Source organism: Oncorhynchus mykiss, chromosome 4, assembly GCF_057628025.1.
Source record: "Oncorhynchus mykiss isolate SJ-2025 chromosome 4, ASM5762802v1, whole genome shotgun sequence".
NCBI classification, from domain to species: Eukaryota; Metazoa; Chordata; class Actinopteri; order Salmoniformes; family Salmonidae; genus Oncorhynchus; species Oncorhynchus mykiss.
In genome coordinates, this window is record NC_143025.1 from 63,962,501 (window position 1) to 63,981,141 (window position 18,641).

At 49.3% G+C, this 18,641-nt stretch overlaps 1 protein-coding gene across 1 annotated transcript in view; it reads left to right on the top strand.

Moving 5' to 3' along the window:
- The window catches only part of rev3l (REV3 like, DNA directed polymerase zeta catalytic subunit), a 49,051-nt gene that overhangs the window by 11,105 nt on the left and 19,305 nt on the right, over nt 1-18,641 (top strand). Inside the window, exons 2-7 of the mRNA XM_036975690.2 lie at nt 12,741-12,930; nt 13,273-13,347; nt 14,320-14,483; nt 16,231-16,363; nt 16,560-16,654; nt 17,711-17,815. Of these exons, the coding sequence (XP_036831585.2) occupies nt 12,741-12,930; nt 13,273-13,347; nt 14,320-14,483; nt 16,231-16,363; nt 16,560-16,654; nt 17,711-17,815 (762 nt within the window). The remainder of the gene's footprint in view (nt 1-12,740; nt 12,931-13,272; nt 13,348-14,319; nt 14,484-16,230; nt 16,364-16,559; nt 16,655-17,710; nt 17,816-18,641) is intronic.

Here is an 18,641-nt window from a genome sequence, read left to right on the forward strand (position 1 = left end):
AGCGCCCAGGCTAATGGTCAACCAGCAGCATGTGTGGTCATACATACTGCATGATTGTGTGTCCACGGTGATGCTGTTCATTCCCTGACGTGTGTGTGTCGTAAGGATACCCTGCCCGCTGGTCACTCTTCTCTCGCTCCTCCTCTTCTCTCTCGCTCTCCTCTTCTCTCAGGGCTTTACTGGCATGGGAAACATATGTTAACATTGCCAAAGCAAGTGAAGTAGATAATAAACAAAAGGGAAATCAAAATGAACAGTAAACATTACACTCACAAAAGTTCCAAAAGAGACAAAGACATTTCAAATGTTATATTATGTGCAAATAGTTAAAGTACTAAAGGGAAGATAAATGAACATAAATATAGGTTGTGTTTACAATGGTGTTTGTTCTTCGCTGGTTGCCCTTGTGGCAACAGGTCACAAATCTTGCTGCTGTGATGTCACGCTGTGGTATTTCAATCAGTAGATATGGGAGTTTATTGAAATTGGGTTTGTTTTTGAATTCTTTGTGGATCTGTGTAATCTGAGGGAAATATGTGTCTCTAATATGGTCATACATTTGGCAGGAGGTTAGGAAGTGCAGCTCAATTTCCACCTCCAGGCTGTGTGCACTCTGCCCACAAAATGTCTTCTCTTGAGAGCTAGGTCTGCCTACGCCGGCCTTTCTCTCTCTGTTCTCCTCTACCCACTGTGCAATCTTTTCCTACAGATCCAATTTCTCTCTCTTCCCTAATTTCCCCCACTTCTTTTGTTCCTTTTCCCACAGCTACTCCCTCTCTTCCAGTGTCAGAGGTGACCTGTCCCTGCAGGTGTCATGTCACATTGTGTTCCTGTGTCCTGTTTAGGGGGGGGGTCCCCGGTCAGAATGTGACTAGGTCAGATATGCGTGTGGGACTGCAGCTGCCCTCCCTGTGCTCTGCTCTCCCTGACCCTGTCAAGTTCACCCTGAGCCACAGTCGCATACCTGAAGATGCAGGGAGAGAAGTCATTGCCTGACGCTGTTCATTCCCTGCCGTGTGTGTGTGTGTGTGTGTGTGTGTGTGTGTCGTCAGGCTAGTCTACACACTGCTGTCAGACTGAGAGCCGCAGACACGGAGGATACCCTGCCCGCTGGTCACAGTCTGTGGTGCTCTTCTCGCGCTCTTTCACTCTCCCTTCCTCTCTCGCTCGCTCTCTTGCTCTCGCATTCGTTCTTTCTCTCGCGCTCTTCCCCTCTCCTTTGTCTTGTTCTTTCTCTCGCTCTTTCTCTCCCCGTGCTCTCCCTCTCCCCTCGCTCCCTCTTCTGTTCCTTTGTTCTCCTCTACCTACTGTTCAATCAGTTCCTGCAGATCCAATTTCTCTCTCTCTTCCTAATCTCCCCCCCACCTTCCCTTTTCCACAGCTACTCCCTCTCTTCCAGTGTCAGAGACAGGTGTCATGTCACATTGTGTTCCTGTGTCCTGTTTGGGGGGGGGGGGGGGGCTGGTCAGTGATGCGTGTGGGACTGGAGCTGCCCTCCCTGGCCTCTACCCTCCCTGACCCTGTCAAGTTCATCGGCCTCTCACCCTGACACCACTCCTTCATCACCCTGAGCCACGGTCACATACCTGAGCTCCAACACGGTGACAAACATTAGTGAAAATGCAGGGAGGGAGAGAGAGAAGTCGGTGCTTTCTAATCTGACTGGACAGGTCGTTTGGATGTGTGGCCTCTACCTCAGTGTTGGCATACTAGCATACTGCACTTCACAGCCCCCTCTCTCCACTCCATCTCCTCCTCTTCCCCTCCTCCAGTTGTCATCGCATCTACAGTGGGTTCTGTCCTGCTGCCCTCAGGCTGTTCTGGTCTGTCCTCCTCTGACGCTCCTCATCGTTAAGCAGAGTGCTTGGGTCTGTGGTCAGACAGATGTGGCTTTGTGTCTGGACTATGTGGGAAAGAAGCCGCCCTGGTGGCAGAGTTCTTCAGCCTGCTAGTAATTCTCTTCCCCCTCTACTGTAGCTAGCGGCAGGGAGGGGGGGCTCAGAGGGCCACTGGTATTAGTGGGCCACAAATAAACATGGAGTAGGCGAGAGAGGACTGGACCACAACACACAGAGCGGCGAGGGAGCGAAGGTCAAACCACAGAAACCACGTCCTGGTTCAGTCTGTTGGTCTCGGGACTGGGGTTCTGTGGACTAGCGCGTGTCACTGCGATGGTCACCCACTGCAGTGCTAGTGAACCGGACTGTAGCCCCTCTCCGTCTCTCTTCCTCCTCCTCTCGCTACCGTTCTGTCATTCTATCCTGCTGATAAAGACACTCCCCGTGGAATGTTAGTCATTTGGCCTCCTCACCTCACCTCCTCAGTGTTTGTGTCTTATGGCTCACTTGCTGCCGTCGCTTCTTGAGGTGGTTGGGCGTGCAGACTTTGATTGATTGAACATGTTTGTGTGAGCACAGCCAGAGCTGGCAGGACATCGATCGACAGGCTGCCGTCGCACTAATCGCACAGGTCTGGCAGATACACACACACACACACACACACACCCTTCTAGCCCACCTGATTAATGCGTCTGGTTGAGACAGGTGTGCCGGGGTGCAGGTGATGCTCATTGAAAGGTCCTCGATTTGTCTCTCTCACCACGTCTGACATTGGGCAGCTGTGCAGCGATGACTCGCCCTGGATGAAGAAGCATCCGTACAGGCATGTTGCTACGGCGACGGTGGTCTTAGTGGTCCAGCTGATGGACCTACTATCCTGCTTTTCCCCCAGTCATAGTATTTCCTTCCCGCTGTGGGACGTCTCTGACTGCTTGGCTGTATATTCCTGTTCCCCCAGGGTTGTTGTTGTGGTGTGTGTGTTTGTGTGTTTCCTCTGGAAATATGTGTATCAGTGGGGGAGAAGGTCACAGCATTTTTATGGAGAAGAAATGACAAGCTCCCTTCTGCTGACTTTTCACTCCAAAATGAAATGAGCCCAATAACATATTGTTAAAATTGTTTGCTAAAATCATTTTCAAGTATTGGACCATACATATAGCTAGTGATTTTGAGGGGGGGGTGGATAGTTACATATCGGGATATCATTTTTGACGATGTATCATTTTGACAATATTGCAATATTATTTTTGCGCTAGTTGGCTGTACCTGCACCAAAACGCCAGTATTTTTCATTCATAGCTTGTTCTCCATCTTCTTTTTAAAAATGAGGCTAATTTGTTTTCAGCACTTTTGTTTCCATGACCGATCAAAATGTGATGTTCTCATGGCTCTCTCTCACCTCTCTGCAGCAGACATATGATGAGCAATAGGTTTGGAACATCGAATCACAATAAAATCACAGTATCAAATCACAATATTATATAGAATCGGGAGAATCTCAATACATGTCATATCAGCAGCAAAGTATCGTGATAATATCGTATTGTGAAGTCCCTGGCAATTCCCAGCCCAACATATAGCCCATTCATATTATCAGGTATACCATAAGCAATTAGCATTATCACCCTTGGCCCAACTGATGCAGCAAAGTGGCTATAAATAAATATAATTGAAGGACCGAGTTGCCCATCTGCATTTACCCTATTGGGCTAATCATTAGCTAGATCCCGAATGTGATCTTTTTTTCTTTCTTTTTTTTACCCTTTTTCTTCCCAATTGGTAGTTGCAGTCTTGTCTCATCGCTGCAACTCTCGTACAGACTCAGGAGAGGCAAAGGTCGAGAGCCGTGCGTCCTCCGAAACGCAACCCAACCAAGCCACACTGCTTCTTGACAAAATGCCCACTTAACCCGGAAGCCAGCCACATCAATGTGTCGGGGGAAACGTATAAGTGCTGTGGCGCCCGGCCCGCCACAAGAGTCGCTAGTGCGCGATGGGACAAGGACATCCCTGCCGGCCAAACCCTCCCCTAAACCGGACCCAATTGTGGGTCTCCTGGTCGCGGCCGGCTGCGACATAGCCCGGACTCGAACCCAGAATCTCTAGTGGCATAGCTAGTGCTGCGATGCAGTGCCTTGGACCACTGCACCACTCGGGAGCTCCCGAATGTGATCTTTTAACTAGTTAGCATCATATTGATGAATTTTATGTTCCAAACAATTGCAATTTTACCCCGGGTGGCATATTCTGCCACCCGGGGTAAAACTCCCCTGTCTGTACTTCTCCCAGAAACCACATCATGTCACCATTCTCCCCCGAACACTTTCCCTGGTTGCCACTCTTGCTCAACAAAAAAAAAAAACTAATGTCTCATCACAATTTGAAGTTACGCCCTCAAAAATATATTTCAGGTAGGGTGGCGTTTTTACCTCAAGTTACCCTACAATAGACACATGTTACATTTAGCCCCACTCTCCCCTATGCACTCAGGAATAAAGTAGGATCTCCCTCTTTTTAGCAAAGGCCATTTTAAAACGTCTGTCTCCCGTCATTGCATTGAGCCTCGCTGTGCATGGCATTCGCAACTGGAATACACCTCGAGAGGAATAGCCTATTTCTCTCGCATTAGAACACACAACAACACGTCTAGGTAAATAGATATACTATTCTACTATTGGGGTCATTTGTTTTTTTATATTCTTTGTTTAAAGAGGAAAAGTCCATGTGGACTTTATTATTGTCCATGTGGACTTTATTTATTATTTTGTGCGCCGTATTTTTTTGGGCCTTAGTGGCAATGATTTTTGCCGCGGTGCCGCGCCACAGCTAAATGACTGCATCGCAAAGACTTTTATGTGCGTGTGTGTGTGTGTACGTATGTGTGTGTGTGTGCCCCTGCCTTGACACACCAGAGGGCATGGAGGCCTGTGCTGTTAATCCGCTGTACCGGGATCATTAGTGCCATCATCACACTGTCGCTGGATGAATGAACTGGGGCCTGTTATCGCCACTCGTATCCCACACCGGAGATGGATGGTAGCGGAAGGGGGCCCCTGCTCACTGCCCAGCCACCTACATCTTCCACTAGGATGGATTCTCACAACATAGGCCTATACCCATGAGGTGTGGAGTAGAATGTGCTGTTGTGACACACTCCTCAGTCAGAGACCAAATAAAACGTGATATTGTATTCTGCTGTTTTTCCGTGGGTGGGTGTGTGTGTGTGTGTTCCGTAGGTTCCCGCGTGAGGCTAGGTGGTTGGCCATCTGTTAAGACTCCTGCTTGGCACTGGTTGGCAGGGCCGTCTGGTCTGTTTGTTCCTCAACACGCTGAAGTGCCAGGGATGTCTTTACTGAACCCAGCAGGAGACCGCTTGTTCCCGTCTGGAGCTTCACAAAGAGTTCGAGGTGTTTCATGCCTCAGTCAGGACTGTAGATAAGGTGCTGTCTGGGAACGATCTATGAATCCCCTTTTCATAGAGACTTTTGGGCCTTTGTCTGCCTCAGGACTGGACTGGGTACAGGACATGGGAAGGAACGACTGGGAATGCTGTAGGAAATCCCTCGCTGGGAATTGACGTCCAGTGACTTGTTTGCTCCACTCTGTGCTCAGGAGTCAGGCGGTCTGCCAGGACGGGCCTTGGCTGTGGAGAGGGAAAACACAGCGCAGTCACAGGGAGGATTCTGCTGTCTGCTCCAGGTTTGGCCCGGGGACCACCACAGTCTCTCTCCCAGCATGAAGTCACCTCAGCCAGGGAGGCTTCTGGCTCCTAGCGATGACACAATGGAACCTGTGACACACTGAGAGTGGAAGGGAAGCATTTCAGGGCTACCAGCCTCTTACAATGATTTCTATTGGAGGCCTGAGGACACAGCTGAAGACACTGGCCTGTGTTCGGAATCCGATCTGGATGCAGTCCGTGGTGAATACGCCTGGTTAAACCACTGTATAGGAGCTGTTCAGTGTTCAACGAATGGAGGACGAGGCCTTACAGAACAGGGTGGTCAGTGAGTGAACAGCCGTTCCTGGTTTTACCACTCTGTGGAGTCTCAGGCAGGACCGGAGAGGTTTTTGTGTCGGTCGTGTCGGACTCAGATCCGGAGACGTGGCCAACTGTGGAAAGCAAAGAACAGGGAAGAGTGCAGAGCAGGAAGCTGCGGCAGTGTACTATTCTGAGTGAAAAAGGGTGAGGTGCCCATAAAGAAACGCGCCTACCCTCACGCCTTTGTTTATTCTCTAAAACAAAACAATTTTGCATAGGCACTTTGAAGGATGGATGATTGAAGGGACCCGGTGTGCATTATCGCTGTACCTAAATTGCAGTGCTCGTGTGTGTGTGTGTGTGTGATGGAGGGGGTTTGAGGAGGATGGTGTAAGGGGAGGAGTGGGTGGCAGTGGGCGGGTATCCAAACAGAGGGTAGTTAATGAGCAGCATCCCAACACACGCGCACACACTCACACACACAGTACAGGCTATAACAGTGGTGTATGAATGGAGCACAGGCCTAGGTAGAGCTGTAAATAGATCAACATGCTCATCTCATTGCTCAGCAGCCCCTGTCTGTGTCCTCTCCACCTCTGCTCTGCTCATCAGTAGACTCGCTCCTTGCAGCCAGGCAAGGCCAAAAATAGCAGCATCCCGCCTCGATGTCTGCCTCTCTCCTCCTCCTCCTCCCCGAGTGTCTCTACCACACACACACACACACACACAGGCACAGTGTGATCAGAGTCTCTCCACAGCATGGCAAACACACTGTTTACTCCTCCTGCATGCCACCAAACACCACTTCATAAATTGCTGTCCTGGCAGCATTTCAATAGTCTCACCCAGGACTAGCATTACGTAGTGTCTGCTAGAAGACCTGTATTTCCCTCAAATTTTGCGCACAAATTTGTTTACATCCCTGTTAGTGAGCATTTCTCCTTTGCCAAGATAATATATCCACCTGACAGGTGTGGCATATCAAGAAGCTTATTAAGTAGCATGATAATTACACAGGTGCACCTTGTGCTGGGGACATTAAAAGGCCACTGTAAAATGTGCGTTTTTGTCACACAACACAATGCCACAGATGTCTCTAATTTTGAGGGAGGGTGCACTTGGCATGCTGACTGAAGGAATGTCCACCTAAGCTGTTGCCAGATAATTTAATTTCTCTACCATAAGCCACCTCCAACATCGTTTTAGAAAATTTGGCAGTACCTCCAACCAGCCTCCCAACTACATACCACTTGTATGGAGTCGTGCGGGCTAGTGGTTTGCTGATGTCAACATTGTGAACAGAGTGCCCCATGGTGGCGGTGGGGTTATGGTATGGGCAGGCATAAGTTGGACAACAAACGCAATTTGAATTTTATCGATGGCAATTTGAATGCTCAGAGAAACCGTGATGAGATCCAGAAGCCCATTGTCGTGCCATTCATCCCCCGCCATCACCTCATGTTTCAGCATGATAATGCACGTCCCCATGTCACAAGGATCTGTACACAATTCCTGGAAGCTGAAAATGTCCTAGTCCATAATTGGCCTGCATACTCACCAGACATGTCACCCATTGAGCATGTTTGGGATGCTCTGGATCGACGCATTTGACCGCGTGTTCTAGTTCCTGCCAATATCGAGCAAATGCTCACAGCCATTGAAGAGTGGGACAACATTCCACAGGCCACAATCAACAGCCTGATCATCTCTATGCAATGTGCTGCATGAGGGAAATGGTGGTCTGATCCACGCCCCTACCTTTTCTTTTTTTAAGGTATCTGTGACCAATGGATGCATCTCTTTTTTTTTTTTTTTTTTTTTTTTTAAATGTTTTTATTTTTTTATAAAAAAATAATAATAATTAATTGTAAATTTTTTTTTAAATTTTTTTAATTTAAATTATTTTTTAGGGCCTACTGCATTAATTTCATTTGACTGATTTCCTGAAATGAACTGTAACCCAGTAAAATCTTTGAAAATGTTCAGTATAGTTTATAAAGCAGCGGCATACATTTCTACCCCGCCCCCGCCACCAGCGGGCGACTGGAGTAAATCCCTCAGACTAGAGCGATGTGATTTAAAGTAGTCATTCGTCTCTTTTCTCTCTCCTCTTCCCTTCACTGCAGTCTCTGTTCTCTCCCTCCTCCTCAAACAAGTGTTTTTTCTCTCTCTCTCTTTCTTCTCTCTCTCTCTCTCTCTCTCTCTCTCTCTCTCTCTCTCTCTCTCTCTCTCTCTCTCTCTCTCTCTCTCTCTCTCTCTCTCTCTCTCTCTCTCTCTCTCTCTCTCTCTCTCTCTCTCTCTCTCTCTCTCTCTCTCTCTCTCTCTCTCTCTCTCTCTCTCTCTCTCTCTCTCTCTCTCTCTCTCTCGTCGTGGTGCAGGATAGCGACTGTAGTGAACCCGCGGAACTCAACCGTCTCACGCGGACACCCTCCCTCCCTCTCCCATGGGTGGCTCCATGTGCCCGATGCAGACCGGAGACAGGCACGCCACATTGATATTCCCTCAACATAGTCCCGTTTCTATTTCCCTGAAGTCTAATGTAAAACGAGACCCCCCCCCTCCCCCCCCAGCGTTTACTGTGATGCGTTTTAGAACGTCCGTGTGTCTGTGCGAGGAGTTATGACGCACCCGCCCGCATTTAAAACTCATTAGAAGGACGGGAAGATAAATGATGGTGCAGATCTTTGCTAAGCAAGCAGAAGCTTTATTGATCGACAGTATCTTCATGCGGCACCCATTAGTTTGTTCCTGCCATCCGTCCCTTCTTCTCTCCATACCATACAGGGCTATGGGAAGATGTCTGCTCAGTCAGGCCGCTGATGGGTTTGGCCGGGAGGTTCTCTCTTCTTTTTTTTGTTTGTTTGTTTTGTTTGTTGTTGTTGCAGGTGCTCTGGCAGGAATAGAGGGAAACCGTGACTCTTGTGAAGCAGCATAATGGGTCGGGGGTTAGATTTGATGACGCCAGGTGCGTCTCTCCCTCAGACAAACTTGCTCGGCCTTTCCCTCTGATCGTCCTCTCTCTCTTACTCTCCGTTTCGCTCTTTCTTTCTCTCGCCCCCCTCTTACACTTCTTCTCTCGCTCGCTCTCTACCCCCCTCTCCTTCCGTCGCTCCCTGCACCCTCGTGCCCTGGCATTGAGACGGACGATGCAGGAGGCTCTCGCCAGATGTTGAGATACCGGTGTTGAGTTTCCGTAAACCTTTCGTCTCCCCCCGCTATCCTCCCTACAGTGTTAGGGGGACTCGGTACATGACCGGGCAGATATTATGTCCTAGACATGGGCTCAGGCTGTGTTAACGAGCCTCTCCTCCACGGTGCTCAGTTCTGTTCTCTCAACTCCATTAGAACATCTTGGCCTTGTTCTCTTGTTACTGTAAAACCCAGTTGGTATTTTGTCCATAATCCACAGTCCCAATCCCTAAGCAAGTTTTGTCCATGTTCTTTATTACTCTGCCCCCCCCCCCCCACAGACCCCCATCTAAGAGGGACTTGCCCTCCCCCTGCATCCCTCGCTCCCTCCCAGATTCCCCCTCACTCCGAAGCTACATTCATCTGTGGGTTGTGCCTCAGGGCCCAAATTGTACAGAGAGAAGGGTTCTATACAGCTCCACACTCTCTTGTTCTGTGTGACCCGGAGCTTCCTGCAATCAATCAGGTCCAGTCCAGCAAGAGCATGAATGGGTATTCATCAAGATGGAGGATCTGAGTGGCTAGTTGCGCACACACGTGCATGCAAACTCTCACACACATACACCCCCCCCCCCCCCCCCCCCCCCCGCACACACGGGCTCATTTCCATATTTATTATAAGTCCTGCTGCTGCTCCATGCAGTGAGAGGGACTCCTATAGACGTCTGTCCTGTCTGTCTGTTCAGACAGCAGCAGTGTACAGTAGCAGCTAGCAGGCAGCACTCCGACTGTAACTCTACAGTACTGACAGGCTGGAGCTGCTGCTGTAGTGCTGAGTCATTCAGACCCGCCGCTGCCTGCTGCAGACCTGGAGGAGGAGAGGAGATGGAGAGAGAATCATCATCGCTGCCTCCGTGTTCCTTCCTGTAGATGGTTTCTATAGAGGACTCTAGTGCCCTGCTTTAGCATGGACAGCGCCATTTGAGGACTTTCATCATTCTGAAGTAGTTAACTGGGTGGGAATTCCTATTTATACTCGTGAGCAAACATTCCAGAACTGCGGGTGGCAGTAATTCACAAACTTGGGCTTTATTGCTGTTCAAACGATGCACTCCTCCTGGTGGCAGTGTGAACTCTTTCAGTTTGTTTCCCAACTCGTAGAAGAAGAATAAAATGGACTACTTCAAAATTGAGACGTCCTCAATTGTGCTGACCATGCTGTAGCAGATGCCGTAATAGGACGGCTACAATGTTGCGTCCTCTATCTAACTCTATGATAGGGCCCTGTCTGTAGTAGCCCCACAGTCCCTTCTCTTGGTCTGGTCCTCCCTCCCATTAACAAATCAGGGAGCCCCGCTCGGTCGGGGGTGGTCAGGAGCTGACGGGTGGCTGGGGACTACTCTCTACTCAGACAGGAAGAGAGAGAGAGAGAGAGAGAGAGAGAGAACAGCCCTAGGGCCTAGGCCTCAGTCAGACACAACTCCCTCTTTCATTTCCTCTCTCTCTCTTACTCGCTCTCTCCTTAGTCTCTCTTACTCGCTCTCTCCTTAGTCTCTTACTCGCTCTCTCCTTAGTCTCTCTTATTCGCTCTCTCCTTAGTGTCTCTTACTCGCTCTCTCCTTAGTCTCTCTTACTCTTTCTTACTCACTCAGTCTCTCTAAGAGACCGAGAGAGAATCTCAGTCTGTCTCTCTCTCTCTCTCTCGGTCTCTTTAGAAAGAGAGACTCTCACTTCCTATCTCAATCTCTTTCTCACACTCTCTTTTCGAAAGAGAGACTATCTGCCTCTCTCTTTTTATCTCTCCCCCTCACTTTATTCTTCTCTCTCTGTGTGTCTCTCGCTCTCTCCTTTCCTCTATCTTTCTTATTTCCTCTCGCTCCTTACCGGCCAGCTGGGTGGAAAGAATCACTTGTTTATATTTCCCCGCTGTCTGTCAGGGGCTTGTGCTGCTTGCCGGCTTCCGTTACCTAGCAACTGCAGTAGCAGCTTCACCAATGGCGTGTCTGTGTGTTACGACCGTGTTCACTAGCAAGGCACATACCCCCCCCCCCCCCCACACACACACACACACACGCGTTCCCAACTGTACCTAGCCTACCTCACAGCTCCTTTTGTCTGCCCTCTCCGCCTCCGACTGGCTCTATGCCAGTCTACCTGTCTGTCTGTCCTTAGAGAAGACGAACTCTGCCTAGTGCACTTTTCCTGCCTTGACTGTCTCTTTCTGTGGTGGTGAAAGGATTGGATGTCAGATTAGGCCGTTCTATGTAGACGTGAAGGGTTATCCGTCGGTCTGGTCTGCTCGCCTGGTTGATGCCCGTGTGAAACTGAAAGCAATTCACACGCTGCGTTGTTTGCCGCTGTCGTCTGTAAGGGGTTCCCCTGGAGAGCTGCTTTCCTTTGGTTGGCGCGGTCTCGTTTGCCCCACCCGCCTCGCGATGACATAAACCCTATCTGTTTCTCCATCTATTTTGACCACTTCCTGTGTCACCCTCTGCATGGTTGCAGAGATATGCAGGATGTCGTTTTAGAGCAGGCTGTTTTCTCTGCAGAAGTCCTCCATGCCACGGGTTCAGGTTGAACAATTGGGCCCAGGGAAAAAATAGAACTCCATGACCCACAACAACCCCTCCCCCGCCCCTCCCCAATTCCCCTACAAAACGTGATATTAAGGGGTTCTCTGTGCGGGTGCGTGAGCAGATGGGGCTGACGTGTGGGAGAGGCTCGGCTCTGTAGGTGCTGGGGCGGTGAGGCTCTGTACTGCCTCCTCCTGCTGCCAGTCCTTCCGTCTCATCTGGTCTGCATGGTCTCTAGTCCCCGTCCCACAGCCACATGGTCCCTATTCAGAGTAGGATGGTATCGTATTACGTATCTGACATTAGGCCTGGACTAGCCCAAACCTGAACAGAACTATCAGTCAGCCGGCGAGGTCTAGAAGGCTTTGCTTCCTTTTTTGTTTTAGTTCTGTCACACACAGAATATAGTTTTTTTTTTTTTATCTTCTTTTTACACACACTACACAAGTTCATGATGACCTCATTCCATATCAGTCGCACCCCCGTCAGCGTCAGTCTCCCTCCCCTCATGGAGACAGTCCCCCCCGTTGGTTAGTAATGACGGGCTTGACATCGTGGTGGCGTGCGCTCCTTTTACAGACCTTTTGTTGTATTTCATCAGTCTGTCTGAGCAGGGCTGGATGGCGGCATCTCTTCCCGCGGTTGGAAACTGTGTACGAGCTATTTTACTGGACCCCCCTCCTCTCTTTCTCCCCTCAGTAGAGAGGCCAATCTGTCTCCATTGTGTGCATGTCTAGTATTAATAGTATCTTAGTAAAAATCAGTCATGTCACTGGCAGACTGCGTCACCGGCTGTAAATATGTTGTTTAAAGTCGGCACGCTTTTGCTTTTTGGTAAATGAACTATGAGTCGGACTACTACTTGAATTGAATCTTTAGTTTTATATCGCTGTAAAATGCCGAGTGGCTTTGTGTTTTTGACTCTGTGCCAGTTTCACAGTTGTTCCTATGGGTTGAGGTAACCAACTTTTTTTTGTTGAGTTTGACACAGCAGCTCTGCCACATGAACACACACTGTCTGTCTGAAGGACACTGCGGACCAACGCGAACGGACATCCTATCGCCTCTGACCACAGAACGTTGTTTGTTCACTTCCCGACAATTCTACACGGCGATTGAAGGACTAGCCTACCACTATCTCAACCAGAATTGACTCTCTCTCTTCTCTCTCTCTCTCGCGCTCTCTCTCGTGCTCTCTCTCGCTCTCTCTCTCTCTCAGGTCAGAAGACCTGTCTCCACCTCCATGGCATCTTCCCCTACCTCTATGTGCCGTACGATGGCTACGGGCAGCAGGCGGAGAGCTACCTGCGTCAGGTAGCCTTCAGCATCGACAGGGCCCTCAACGTGTCCATGGGAAACCCCTCCTCCAACACGCAGCACGTCTTCAAGGTGGCACTGGTCTCCGGCATGTAAGTCTCCGCTCCCTCTCTTTTAGCTAGACCACTGTTCCTTAGTAGGGTCACTAAGTACACGGCGGAGGCTCTTTCTCAATTTGGTTTTCCTCCCATCTCCCACCTGTTTCCTCGCCTCCAAACCTCATTGGAGGAGATGACCCAAGGTTCCTCCCCTAGGGCATTCTCCTCCTATGGGTTTTGAGTAGGAGGCAAGACACGAGGAATCAAGAAAAGACACATTGAGAACGGGGCAGAGTCTGAAGGCTCACATGTTAATGTTAGAAGGTGAATGGTAGATGAAGTCTGTATTGTGTTGTTTTCCCAAGAGGTTATTCTGACTGTGTCTCCCCCCCACAGGCCTTTTTATGGATACCATGCCATGGAGAGGAAGTTTATGAAGATCTATCTGTACAATCCTCAGATGGTCAAAAGGTGAGGAGTGTGTTCTACTTTTTTTTGCCTCAGCTTGCATTTCTCACCAGTCTGTTTTTTTTTTTTAGTTGGAGCTGTAATAGCCTATATGTTAACATTCGCAATGTGTTCCTGTTGTTAGAGAGGGCTATGCTCTCTGTCTGTAGGCTAGCCTGTGTGGACATGACTATGATGCTCATTCTGTTGATATTGATCGGCCCGCTTATGTAGTACAGAGCTCTAGCGGTGTGTGTGTGTGTGTGTGTGTTTTAGACAGTGTGTGTGTGTGTTTTAGACAGTGTGTGTGTGTGTTTTAGACAGTGTGTGTGTGTTTTAGACAGTGTGTGTGTTGAGACGGAGAGACAGAGTGACTGTGCGAGAGACAAAGCAAGTACGTGTCTGTTTTGTGTAAGAGAGAGAGAGTGTGTGTGTGTGTGCGTGTGCGTGCACACCGGCTGTTATTTAGCTGCTGAAGCTATCAGTCACTGTGAGTGGAGCCGTGCTACTGCACTGATTCCAAGAGACGGGACAGAGGAGAGAGAGCGAGCGAGTGATACTGAGGGAGGAGAGCGAGCGAGAGACACTGAGGGAGGAGAGAGAGCGAGCGAGAGAGAGTCTAACTGGCACACTGTCTGCTCCCAGCCTGACTGACTGTTATGAGCCCCTGTCTTGTTCCAGATCAATCACTGAATCAATCAACTCTCTCCGCTCTGACCTTTTTAAAGGGGAACTGTCACTGTGGCCTACATTATTATTATGGATATTGGACCGGCCAAAAGACTGGCGGGAAGTTTCAAGTTTGAAAAGTAAAATTGCGTGTCGTCACAGTTTCTTTCCAGCGTTTTTGAATGAAAGCATATCAACTCTGGAATGAAAGCCTCTCCGACTCAATCATTTTGGAACACACAGCCTTTTCTGGACGCGAAGAACATGCCTAGGGATAGCGTACAACAACGTATCATCTAATGTAAAACTGTGTGTGTGTGGTTCCAGGGTGTGTGAGCTGTTGCAAGGAGGCGCTGTGATGAACAAGCACTACCAGCCCCACGAGGCCCACATCCCCTACCTGCTGCAGCTGTTCATCGACTACAACCTGTACGGCATGAACCTGATCAACCTGGGAGCCGTCAAGTTCCGCCGGAGCCAGCCGCGCAGAGGTAAGGGACGGGCAGGAACGGAGTAGGCTGCTTTAGGAACCATGTCACAAACCTGTGACCTGGCTGAGTGGTGTTGCGGGACACCTCTCCTCTTTTTCTGTTGCCTGTTAGGTGTGGCTGAGGGGTCCAGAGCTATAACGGTCCAGAGCTATGACTGGGAGGGGGGGGGAGGATGTAAGAGAGGAAGAGCTGCCATGCTTTTGTCGTGATGTATTTGTGTTCTCTACGATGGCCTTGAGATGCTTCGTGCAGCCGCTGTAGTTCTCATTCTCTTTCTATCTCACACACACACACACAAACCTTATCCTCCTAATGCATCCTGGTCAGTGTGTAATTTTCTAAAGAGTGGCTAGCAGATAACACCCTTGCTTTACAAAGACCTGACAGGCTCTCCGTTAAAGAAAGAAAAATAAAAAAGGTGGACTTCTTCAAAGATGACACCTCACCAACACACGGAAAAGCCTTTAGAGGGGAAGAAAAGAGTGCGGGAGGAGACTGGAAGCAATGGGGTCCGCGGCAGACCAGAGGAATAACTAGCATTCTGGAACACTGCAAGCCTGTTGAGCATACCTAACAAAAAGTGATGGTACACAGAAGATCCAGAATAGAACACTAGACCGACAACCCCCCCCTCCCCCCCCGTCACCCGATCCAGGAGCCTGAAGCATATTCTTGGTACTGCATTCTTGTTACTGTTTTTCCACCTGAGTTGGATAAACACCCAGCCATCAATCTAGAGAAATGAACAGTGAGGGCTTGAATATGGATGTGTTTACTTGTGACCTGTTGAACTCAGGCTGTTGATTTGAACTTGCACTGTACATCGCTGTTTAGTATTAACATTACGTCCCACATCACCTCTGCCAACCCGAAACGAAACCACAGACGGCTAGCCAAGCTGGGACAATCGATATCTCGAATGAGGGCCGCGGCGGTCAGATTTCCTCCCGTCTTCCCAGGACGGGAACCTGTGACTCTCACTAGGCCCCTCGCAGTAGCAGGGCGAGAGGGGTAGAACAGGGGGACGTTTCATAGTGGGATTGGAGGAGCAGGAAGGTTTCCCTCAGATCTGAGGGTTGAACTTGGCCTTGGCTTCACACGGCGCCCGATGGTTGGGAATAAAGCGGTAGATTGGCCACTTTCTGTTTGATCTTGACTAAGGCTTACGAAGCGCTAATCCCGGGCCGCGCTGAGCCGAGATGGGACAGGTATCTCCGCTCTGCAGTTGTCTTCATGCCTGAGCGAGTCTCCTGGGCCAGGGGAGGCAGAACCCAGCGTGACACCACCACGCATGGAAGGGTTAATGAATAGGCCAGGAACCCACCCCCGCTTCAGATGAACAGGTTCTTAACAATGTTCACGCAACACTCTCCCCAGACAAAGAAAGGGCCACTTCCTGGATTTTGACGCAATCAACGGAAAATGGGTTGCAAAGAACCAAAAAGTACAAAGGGGCTGAAACTCTGCGATAATGTTCACCTGTTTATATTCTCCTTTGTACAACACCTAGTTGAAAGGGAGTTTGTAATCTGGGATCAAGTGAAGACGATGACAAAGGACCTGGGATTTTAGAAATCTGTGTAGATCCAAATGAATTGGAAATACTGAGCTGGTATGCTTTTCTTTTTGCTCTATGTTGAAGACACAATGTCTGTAGACTGGTTTACCCCCCCCAAAAAAATCAATTGGCTTCCATCACATGATTCACATGTTTTTGTGTGTCTGTGTGCACGTGTGTCTTGAACAGAGGGATTTCCCCCAGATCGCCAGGGCTGCAGCAGGCCAGCCACCAGCCCTTTGAAGAGCCCCTGTACCTCCAGACTGAGCGACAGTACGCTGGGAGGCATGTTTGTCCGCTGGGAGGAGGATGCCATAGCCTGGTGAGCCACGCCAGCACAGACCGGCTCCAATGACATGCTCTGGGCCAATGCAGCGTTGTGTTTTTAGGTCTTGTCTGTACATTTCTGTCCGTGTAGGATTTAGTGTGTAATGTGCATCCATGTTGTGTGCTCACCTCTTGCTCTCTCGCTCGCCCAATCTGCATGATCTCCCCGCCTCTCTCTCTCTCTGATGCAGTTCCCTGGTCCTGGAGGATGTGGAGAAACAGAGCACATGTGAGCTGGAAGTGGATGCTGTGGCTGTAGACATCCTCAACCGTCTGGAAATAGAGAGTAAGGACGGCGAGAAACTGGGAAACATTATATTTTTAGTCATATATAAAAACCGCCAGTCAGAGGTTAATGACTCCACTGACTCCACTGCTCTGACTGTGCAACACAGTCAAGGAATGAAGGCTTTTCCTCGTCAAACCTTGGTTGCGTCTCAAATGGCACCCTATTCCCTATGTAGTGCACTACTTTTGACCAGAGCCCTATAGGAGCCCTAAATATAGGGTTCCATTTGGGACCCCTACCTATGTAACCCAGATGAGCGATGGAGGCCTTCTCCAGATCAAACAGTCTGTCTCGCACCCCACTGCCAGGCTCCTGCTCTCCAGCACATCCGAGCGTTAGATCAGTGGCCACCCGGGCCAAAACAAACACTGTCCACTCACCCCGTCTCTCTGTAGTCTCGTCTTTCTCCGACCTTCTGTTAGGGAGGGGGAGAGAGCGAGGGAGAGAGAAACAGGGGGGTGTAGGATGGAAGGCTGGAAGAGCAGATTGAACTGGGAACATGAAGCAAAAATAGAGCATTCTGTTAAAAACATGCGTGAATATGCATCTGCCATTGGAATGTGTTGCCAGACCTCATAGTATCTCAATCCAGTATGAACTATTTCTACAGTCTTTCTGCCATTCGTGATAAATGTTAGGAACAGAATGACACAGCAGAAACAAAGTGCTTGGTTGTGTTTTAGATTAGCTGTGCTCAGAATACGGAGTGTGGGAAACACACACACACACACACACACACCATTATCTGGCAGAAAAGAGGTCACGCCAGGGCAGTCCACATATGTGCCTTCAGCAAGTAGATTTTCCATCTGCCCAAAAAACAGACATACAAACTCGCTGTTGAGAAGGAAATGGTTTGAGGAGTGATTCTGATTTCGAGCTCTTGTCCAGTTTTGAGTGGTTAGTGGTGATCTGAGCTCTTTTAACTTTGTGTGCGTCAATGTACTCCTTGAAACAAAGGCCCTCATTCAACCAACTGTAGATGGGAAATGCAGAGGCCCTCATTCAACCGACTGATCTATGCCGACACTGTGTGTGTGTGTGTGTGTGCAGATCAGATTGGCAGCAACCCTGGCCTGCAGGCCATCTGGGAGGACGAGAAGCAGAGGCGACGAGAGAAGAACCAGTCATCTCAGATGGAGACCCCACAGTCACAGGGTGAGTGAACCAGTCATCTCAGAGACCCCACAGTTAAACTTCCAGCAGGTCTACCTACCTACATGCGTATCGGCCCGAATGTAAAAGTGACTGACAAAATAATGGGGAGTTGGGCCACCACGAGCCAGAACGGCTTCAATGCACCATGGCATAGATTCTACAAGTGTCTGTTGGAGGGGTGCGACACAATTCTTAACGTGAGAAATTCCAGCGTTTGGCGTTTTGTTGATGGTGGTGGAAAAACGCCGTCTCGGGCGCTGCTCCAGAATCTGTCATAAGTGTTACATTGGGCTGAGATCTGGTGACTGAGACGGCCATGACGTATGATAATCATCGTTTTCAGGCTCGTCGGACCATTCCGTGGCCAGGATAGAAGTGCTTCACCATAGGTTGAAGGCGATCACTCAAAATGCCTGGCTTTTGCCTCTCTCTCTCTAAGGGGTTGAGTTGACCTAACCCAGGGGTCTTCAACAGGTAGATCGCAGCCCGCTTATGAGCAGCTAGCCAATCAATTCTGAACGAACGTGCATTTTTCCATCACAAACTGTCATAAACAGCTGATATCGACTCAAAAGCCACATTGACATTTTCCCACCCCTGGTTAGCCACTATTAGCTTAAAAAGCCAAATGTAACGCAATATCTGCTAACTAATTTACAGCAATATTGTCCGTCCTGTCTGTCTGTCTGTCTGGACCGTGCTTTTGTCTTAGCACGCCGTATGTAGCCAGTTAGCGTTGCTAATGACCACGTCTTTTGGGTTGAGTAAACAGAGGCTTTCCACAAAAAACCTTCTCAATTAAATGTGAACTGCAAAGTAGGCTTGC